The sequence below is a fragment of the Danio aesculapii genome, chromosome 11 (genome assembly GCF_903798145.1).
Source record: "Danio aesculapii chromosome 11, fDanAes4.1, whole genome shotgun sequence".
Lineage (NCBI taxonomy): Eukaryota > Metazoa > Chordata > Actinopteri > Cypriniformes > Danionidae > Danio > Danio aesculapii.
Window position 1 is genome coordinate 3301450 of NC_079445.1, and position 10000 is coordinate 3311449.

Here is a 10000-nt window from a genome sequence, read left to right on the forward strand (position 1 = left end):
TGGATCATAAATTGCATGATGTTGCAGTGCCATCGCAGGCAGTTATCTACTTTGGCCTGGGGGACCGGCGATGTCTGTGCATGAACTTTCCAAAGCCTTCAATGCATCACCACTTAGCTGAAGCCAAATTTATTAGCCCTTCTATGAATTTTCTTTTTTAATTATTTGCTAAATGATGTTTAACAGGAGCAAGGAATTTCTTACAGTATTTCCTATAATATTTTTTCTTCTGGAGAAAGTCTTATTTGTTTTATTTCAGCTAGAATAAAAGCGGTTTTTAACATTTCAATATTATTATCAATATGTTTGTTCAATTGCCTACAGAACAAACCAACATAGGCTCATTCTGAAAACGTAGCCCTGTGTACATTTCTGGAGATCGTGAAATATGTAGCCAGAGGTACATATGGCTGCATTTTGTCTTTAAAACGAACGCTACTGGGCGGTATGACGTCGTTGCTTTTTGCGCTAGCAGCTGACTGCTTACCTCCGTATAGACAGCTTTCCGCTGTTACCAGTTTGTCCAGTGGCTCACCGCATACGTCAGTGGATTTAGACTCAGAGAGAAGTTGACCGTGTCGACTGGATTCGAGTCCAGCGAAGAACGGTTCCAGAAAGCAGGTAAAACAAAACCAAATGCCAAAAAACTAAATAAACAAGAAAATAACAGGGTGAGAATGTGGTAAAATCTAAAAACATGGTAAAACTCAAGCAGGGTTTAGATTGCTTTTGAAAACACTGTCGGTTGGTGTTACAACCTCCTGGCTCAAGGAAGTAGCAACAAAACCAAATAAATATCCAAACCAGAAATTCAAATCAACTTAAATATATTTAATCAAAAATGAAGTGAAATGATACATAAATATAAAGAAAAGAACCCAAAAAAACTCCAAGGCTGAAGAGGGAAGGATGAACACCCGCAGTCCTGTTCTCTTGGTCTTTATACAACCGCACATCAGAGGTAACACTCTGCACCTGATCCAAACGTAATCACGGCAAAACACCGCACCTGTTCGACACTCCAGAAGAATACCAGATCATGGAACACCTCCATCTAGTGGACACTAGTTAACAGAACCTTACGACCGTCACAGTTGGGTTTAGAGAAGGTCAGTCAGTCAGTCGACAGCCGCTTCTGGTGCATTTATGCGAGAACAGAATGGCAGTCGCGAGAGAAATTTGAGATCTGAAAAAGCGTACACAGTGGGCTCCGGTGAACGAAAACGAAAACAAAAACGGCACAAAATGTAGCTCTTGAGACATATTTGGCGCTCTCTGCAAATGTATATAGCGGTACGTTTTCAGAATGTGCCTGAGTTGGAACAAACCACTGTTATACAATGACTTGCCTAATTACCCTAACTTGCCTTATTACCCTAGTTAAGCCTTTTAATGTCACTTTAAGCTGAATACTAGTATCTTGAAAAATATCTAGTCAAATATTATGTACAGTCATCATGGTAAAGATAAAGGAAATCAGTTATTAGAAATGAGATATTAAAATTATTATGTTTAGAAATGTGTTAAAAACAAAACAAAATCTTTCTGTTAAACTGAAATTGGGGGAAATTAAATTCAGGAGCGCTAATCATTCTGACTTCAGCTGTATGTAGACATAACAAATTTCAGCTCCGGAGCCCATTATAAAAAAAAAAAAGATGTCAGTGTGCATCTATTTTATTCCAAGCTTCAAAAGAGTGCGACATCCCCCTCACGTCTCCATGGTTTATTCTGATCTCGCTTAATTTGCGACGGTAATGAAATGAATCACACTCGCTCTCCTTTAGACTAAGAATAAACCTCGGGGAGGATATACATGCCTCATTTTATCTAATAAAACTTTTGGGTTCAAGTTTTCCACAGGAATCTACTGAAGTTCAGCAAGCAAATGACGACTGTCAACTCAAAATGTATTACCAAGAGAGTCTTGCATTAAATGCTTTGACATGGCTTTCCAATTCTATGCAACACAATTGTTTATTCAACCAATGCCCGAAGCTATGTTTTGGTTTTTGGTTTGAGGTCAGTGCATGGGAATTCAGAACAGCTCTGAAATGTACCTTCAGCCTTGAAAATCGTGGTTGTTTGGGCTCAGAGCGCAGTCTATTTTCTCCTCCTCTGTTGCGAGTCTTGATAGACAGCTGCCTAGGGAGGCGTCTTGGCGGCTGCGTTCTCTTACTGTCAGAAACATGACGCCCAGGTGACAGATGTTCAGAGAGGTGCTGACTCATTACTTTGAAGATAACGAACGTCAAAGAGCGCAGCCGCCCACTATTCTGCGGAGGGAGCCTGTTTTTGATGCTCGACTACGGCAGACAACAACTACTCATGTTTTACCTTCGCTTTGGCTTGCTGGTAAAATAGGCAGAACTTTTTTTTTTGCCAACAAGTCGGATGAGAGTTTTGAGGTGAGAAAAGTTTTTCAGATGGATCCCTAGCTGATTCACATCAACGTCTGTTTCCGTCCAAAGATGCAAATTAGATGTATGCGCAAAACTGGAATATTGCATATAACATTTGTGAATAAAGCACTTTTACAGTCAAGTTTGCTGTGGTTTTAGAAGCCATTGTGTGACTTTTTTCTTATATAATAATTACTTGATCCTCAGAAGATTAAATGTAATGAATGCACGGTGGCTTTTGGAGGCGTGAGGCACTTTTTATGAGCGCACACACTTTAAGAGGACCTATTGTGCCCCTTTTTACAAGATGTAAATGAAGTCTCTGATGTGCCCAGAGTGTGTGTGTGAAGTTTCAGCTCAAAATACCACACAAATAAGGCTTTATAACTCTTTGAAACTGTCCCTTTTAGACGTTGATCCAAATTGGGGCGTTTTGGTAGCTGTCGCTTTAAATTCAAATGAGATTGTGCTCTTTTCAGAAGAGGGCGGAGCTACAAAGTGTCTCAGATGAAGGCAGTCTGTGGAGATTACAGTGTTTCAGTGCATTTTTAATGCTGTTAGTCGTGACATTATCTTCAGCAGGTGAAAACTGTAATGGCTGACAGCTGCTTCTCACTCAGGGCTGTTTATGCTAATGAGGAAGAGATCGTCGCTAATAAAACTTACTCACTATTTCAAACTTTAAACCTTGTTTTATAATCAAGTATAATTTTTAGTCTCTTTTTCTTTTTTACACAAAACATTGCCACTTTTCTAATTCAAAATAGAGATATTTTTAGAAACAAAATAATCTAAAAATATAATTTTAGGGGGCGTCACGGTGGCGCAGTGGGTTGCACAATCACCTCACAGCAAGAAGGTCACTGGTTCGAGCCCTCGCTGGGTCAGTTGGCATTTCTCCCCGTGTTCGTGTCGGTTTCCTCCGGGTGCTCCGGTTTCCCCCACAACTCCAAAGACATGTGGTACAGGTGAATTAGGTAGGCTAAATTGTCTGTAGTGTATGTGTGTGAATGAGTGTGTATGGATGTTTCCCAGTAATGGGTTACAGCTGAAAGGGCAGGTTGGCGGTTCATTCCGTTGTGGCGACACTAGATTATTAATGGGACTTAGCAGAAAATAAAATGAATGAATGAATATTCGAAACTGTGAATATTTCACTTTTATTTTATCCATATTATTATTTTATTTAACAAACCAGTTAACAAACCGTGTTTTGGCCACGGAAGAATAGCAGACCTTGTCTTGACGCACTTACTTGATGCTCAAATGTTATTCGTTCCTCTTGTTTTTTGTAGATAACTGACCAACAAAAAAGACATTAAAAATAAGATAAAAATTACACCAAATGAAATTCGTTATAAAAAAAAATTCCAAATAAAATCTGCCATATGAAGTGTATCCTATATTTTTGTTAGTGCTGGTCTGCAGCACAGCTGTGCAGGTGGATGATTTTGCTCCGTGGAAAATAAGGATTTAATTAATGCTCCACTGTAATTGATGTATCACAAACCTCTCTCATTTATTTGCTATGTTTTAATATAAGTCATTATTTTAAAGATTACATCTTGAGCATCTGATTTTTCCTCCATTTTGGGATGCTTTAATTTTAAAAAGGCGAGCTCAGGCGAGGCACTGTTTTTATACGTAAAACTGGACGCAGTTTAGTTTTGTTATTAACGTCAAACCAGTAATCTGTAATAAAACTGTCAAAGCGGACAGCATCCAAAACAACTGCTTTACAATGGCGTCCACCATGTTGGCTGAATTGCTCACATGACTGCATCACATGATTAAAATGCGTCATCGTTTTTTAATATTTAATATTAATATTTTGAATATTTAATATTCCTAAAAACGCCATCTCAGTGTGGAAAGGAGACCAAAACGGAGAGAAATAAATATGTTTTTAAACAAACATGTATTAGTGTGGACATAGCCTATGACTTTGTGTTTTTTTAGCACAGTTCAAACAGTACTTTTCCATAAACTGACAGACTTTGTGCCACAAAACAACACTGAACCACTTTGACTTGTATTAATTGTTTGGACTCTTTTGTGTTAGAAAGCAGATATAAAAGTCATACCCGTTTGGAACGAGATAAACAATGCCACTCTCTGTATGCTTTTTGAATATATGGATATCGAGGGACACATTAGCCCACTTATTTTCTTACACCAAAGCAAACATCCAGGCAACTCAGCAGAACTGCAGCGGTCTCTCAGGGACATTCATTTGCACTTTTGTTCTAGAAGCACTGTGCCCTATGGGCGCTGACTTTGTCAATGTAATTATAAGAATTATTCATTTCCTCCATAAATGGCTGTAATGATTTGCGTGGGAGTTCTGGACTGTTTGCAGATAGCAAGTAAACAAGAGCAGATTTTTGTTTTTTGCCGGTCTATAGAGTTTTCTGAAACACCTCAGTCGTGCTAATGAGCAACTGTTAGCAGAGCGGGTTTGGTTCCTCATTAATATGGACAGAAGCGAGCTTTATTTTTCAGCAAATCTTGTTGACGTAAGCCGTTGAGCGAACACCTGCCACAGGATGCATTCACCGATTGCTTTTGTTTAATTGTGACTGATGACTCAATTTAGGCCCGAGCAGCAAGAGACCAATCAAAGCTCCTTGAAATATGTTCAATGCTAGTCTTGCACAAGTTTCTTAACTGATATGCAGAGAAATGCCTCTAAGCCATTCATTCATTTTCCTTCGGCTTAGTCCCTTATTTATCAGGGGTCGCCACAGCGGAATGAACCGCCAACTTATCCAGCATATGTTTTACAGTGCAGATGCCCTTCTAGCCGCAACCCAGTACCGGGAAACACCCATACACTCTCACATTCACACACACTCATACACTAAAGCCAATTTTGCTTACCCAATTCGCCTACACTGAAAAAAATGATTCAACCTTGAATTTACTAACTATTTTTTTAGGTTAAGTAGTTGTAAACAATTTATTTGATGTAAATTTAAACTAACAAATTAAGTTGAACATTACTAAATTTAATTTGTTTGTTTAAATTCAACACATATAAATTGTTTGCAACAATTTTGCAGACATCATTTTTTTCAGTGTATAGCACATGTCTTGGACTGTTGGGGAATCCGGAGCACGCGAAGGAAACCCACATCAACAGTGCTAACCACTGAGCCACCGTGCCACCCGCCTCTAAATCAACATAAAGTAATGTTCATTGTTTTAAAAACACAGATTTTTTTCGGCATACTATCTTTTGAACCTGAAGAACATTTATCTAACTTTTAACAGTTAAATGTTCGATGACCCCCTCCTCTAAATTGTAATCTGATGTCATTTTCTTTTAACAGAGATCTAATAAACAGGTTCTGACAACATTGAGCTGTATCAAAATTTGACAGATTTATTCCTTCAATATTGAGCTTAAATTATTAATTTTCTTTAAAGAGTAGATATAAAAAGCTTTGACATGTCAACAGAAATATTTTACATTATTATTTGTACATTATTATTAAATGAGCACTCCTGTGAACGTTTAATTATTTTCCAAATATTTCCCAAGTGCTGTTTAATTAACACAATCTCACGGCAATTTGTAACTTTTTGATTTAGTGGGTAATTCGTATGAATTCGTCAAATCTAATTCGTACAATTTAGTACGATTTGCTCATCCCCCAATGATGGATGGGTTTAGGGGTGGGGTTAAGTGCCACGCCTCCTTTTTAAAATCGTACAATTTCATCCGACTGAACTTGTACGAATTCGTACGAATTAGCCACTAAACTGACAACACGTAAAATACTTACGTTTTCTTGTGGGATCGGGCTGGTTTAGCATACAAAGAAATAGTATTCCCTGTTCATTTTTTTCATAATAGAAGTCCTACTTTGTTTAGTTTGACTGGAATAAAATCAGTTTTTACTTATTTGTATTTGTTTTGGATAGGCTACAAAGCAAACTACAGTTGGCCAATGTCTTGTGGTGGAATTTTGGGCCACTTATATTTGCATAATTAATTTAACTCACATTGAAGGGTTTGGGCATGAACCACGTTTTAAGGTCATGCCACAGCTTCTCAATTGGATTCAGGTCAGGACTTTGACCTGGCCACTTCAAAGTCTTCATTTTGTTTTTTGGGATCATCTTGGGGATGTTTTCTGAAAAAAAAAGTCCTTCTTTCTTCTTTTTACTCATCATTGGTTTTCATCTTGGAACTAGGAACCCTTTTTGCCCAATCTCTTTCTTATGGTGCAGTCATGAACACTTAAACAGAAACAAGTGAGACCTGGAGCTCTTTGTGTGTTGTTGTGGGATCTTTTGTGACCTCTTGGATGAGTTGTCGCTGCACTCTTGGGGTCATTTAGGGAAAGTTTGGAAAGATCTCCACTATTCCACATTTTTGTAATCTGTAGATAATGGCCCTCACTGTGGTTCACTCTAGTACCAAAGCTTTAGGTATGGCTTTTTTAAACTTTTTCCCTCCTAGTAGACATCAATTACTTTCTTTTTGTTTTTGAACTTCTTTGGATCTCAGCATGATGTCTAGCTTTTGAGGATCTTTTGGTCTACACTTCACTTTTTCAGGCAGGTCCTATATAAGTGATTTCTTGATTGTGAACAGGTCTGGCAGTAATCATTTCAAAACTGCGTGATGTGTTTACTTGTGTAACCTTTGACTAATATTTAAATTATTTGATGATCTGAAACATTAAATCATGACAAAAAAAATAGAAATCACTAAGAAATCACTATACATACACTTACACACACACACATATATATATATATATATATATATATATATATATATATATATATATATATATATATATATATATATATATATATATATATATATATATATATATATATATATATAGCTTTAGTAAATCAGGTGCTAAAACAATACGTTCCCTTTTCAGACAGTATTGATTTGTTAACAATACCTGGGATTTTTCTGTTTTTCAGAACGATCAAAGTGGAAGTTTATGACTGGGATCGTGATGGCAGGTAAGCTTTTGATGTGTCTAAATATGTGAATAACAAAAGAAGACTCGTAGCAGTGATGGTTTGCTGAATCTGTGAATCTTCTCATCTTTTCAGCCACGATTTCATCGGAGAATTCACCACAAGCTACAGAGAGTTAGCCAGAGGTCAGAGCCAGTTCAACATATATGAGGTGAGATGGCTATATGTATGTAATGGAATCTTTTACATCAATATATGCAAAACAACTACATTTACACTGTAAATCTTAAAAGGATAGTTCACACAAAATAAATATTTGGATGTGGTTCCAAACCTTTGAGACCTTCCAAACATATTAGCACTGTCGCCTCACAGGAAGAAGGTCACTGGTTCAAGTCCCAGCTGGGCCAGTTGGCCTTTCTGTGAGGAGTTAGCATGTTCTCCCTGTGTTGGTGTGGGTTTCCTCCATGTGCTCCGGTTTGCCCCACAGTCCAAACACATGTGCTATAGGTGAATTGGATGAACTAAATTGATCATAGTGCATGAGTGTGTGTGTGAATGTGAGTGTGTATGGGTGTTTCCCAGTACTGGGTTGTGGCTGGAAGGGCATCCACTGTGTGGAAAATATGCTCGAATAGTTGGTAGTTCATTCCGCTGTGGCGACCTCTGATAAATCAGAGACTAAGCTGGAGGAAAATGAATGAATGTAAAAAAAAACTGTAACCATTTACCTCCACGGTAGAAAAGCAAAAACTATGGAAATCAATGGTTACAGGTTTCCAACATTTTTCCAAGTAACTTCTTTTTTTTTCTTCAACAGAAGAACAAAACTTAAACAGGTTTAAGATAAGTGAAAGATAAGTAAATGACAACAGATTTGATTTTCTGATCATTTTTTGGTGCTGTCTGTTTCAACATAGGCTCATTCTGAAAAAACGTAGCCCTATATGCATATCTGGAGATCGCGAATTATGTAGCCAGGAGTATTTATGGCTGCGTTTCGTCTTTAAAACGAACTCTACGGGGCGGTATGATGCTGTTCCCTTTCGCGCTTACCTCCAAATGGACGGCTTTTCTGGACCAGTTTGTCCAGTGGCTTGCCGTGAACGTCAGCTGACTTGAGATGCAGAGCGGAGTTGACTGTGAAGATGGGGTTCAAGCAGGTAAAACAAAAAGCAGGTAAAACAAAAACAGAAGCCATAAAATAAACTAGTAAATAACAGGGTTAGAATGTGGTAAAATAAAAAAAAAAAGTGGTAAAAAATCAGGCAGCCCCAAGGGCTTTTTTTCTGGATTCCTTTTGAAAAAACTGGGAAGGAGGAGGGTGGGTCAGTCGAGTGGTCAGTCAGTCAGTCGACAGCGGCCTCTGGTGGATTTATGCGAGAAGAGCAGGCACAAATAGCACTCACGAGAGAAATTTGAGATCTGTAAAAGCGTACACAGCGGCCTCTGGTGGATTCATGAAAACATAACCTGCAAAAAAACGTAGCTCCTGGGACATATTTGGCAATCTCCAGAAATGTATATAGCGGTACGTTTTCCAACCCAGGCTCATTCTGAGAACGTAGTGCCGGGGACGTTTCTGGAGACCGCAAAATACGTCCCGGGAGGTACGTATTTTTGCAGTTTTTGTTTTCACGAATCCGCGAGAGGCCGCTGTGCGCGCTTTTTCCCGCGCCGTTCTCGCGTATACCCGCTAGAGGCCGCTGTCGAACGACCTTCCGCCTGTCTGCCTGGATTACAGAATGATTGACCGTGCGACCGGCCAATCGGCTGACCCACCCTCCTCCGTCCCTAAACCCAACCAACGACGATTCACAAAAGCCGTCCAGAAAAAGAAAAGCCCTCGTCTGATTTTTACCACGTTTTCGGATTTTGACCACACTCTCACCCTGTGACGAACTTGTTCGCTTCATTTTTTGGATTTTGTTTTTGTTTAACCCTAACCCTAACCCTTACCTGATTTCTGGAACCGCTCTTCCCCGGACTCGAACCCGGTCGTCGTCGTGGTCAGCCCCTCTCTGCGCCTCGAGTCCGCCAGAGTACACGAAGAGCTAACCGGACAAACTGGTTGCAGCGGGAAAGCCCTCCACACGGAGGCGAGCGGCCGGCTGGCCGGCCGGCAAGCGCCGAAAGGAACGGCGTCACACCGCCCTGCAGTGTTCGCTTAAAAAAATGAAATGCAGCCGTACGTACCCCCGGCTACGTATTTCGCGGTCTCCAGAAACCTCCACGGGACTACGTTTTCAGAATGAGCCTGGGTTGTTTAAAACAAATCTGGAAGTTATAATTAGATTAGTTTGTGTGAGAAAAAAATAGATCCAATCTGTGTCAGATGCAAGCAAAGAATTAGATTTTTAGTGCCGATTTAAAAGCAATCAAAATGGAGAAAGTCAGATATTCGTTCTTAGTTTAAATTCGTCTCCTCAGTCAGAAGACACAGTTAAACTTCTTAATGCATGAGTCTGGTGTTTGTTTCAAATTCTCTTTTTTTATTGTTACTTCACACTCAGTTCTTTCACTGGCCACCCCCATTCACATGCATCTAAACGACTCTACTGTGTTTTTCTCTGGTAATTGCTTTGATGGTACATTCGAGGCCCTTGGGAAGCACGCAAAAGGGGATTACTATACGAGTGTTCCTGGGA

At 39.3% G+C, this 10000-nt stretch overlaps 1 protein-coding gene across 1 annotated transcript in view; it reads left to right on the plus strand.

Annotated features, from left to right (window-relative positions):
• The window catches only part of cpne5b (copine Vb), a 210742-nt gene that overhangs the window by 147397 nt on the left and 53345 nt on the right, over positions 1–10000 (plus strand). Inside the window, 2 exon segments of the mRNA XM_056468243.1 lie at positions 7353–7394; positions 7488–7563. Of these exon segments, the coding sequence (XP_056324218.1) occupies positions 7353–7394; positions 7488–7563 (118 nt within the window).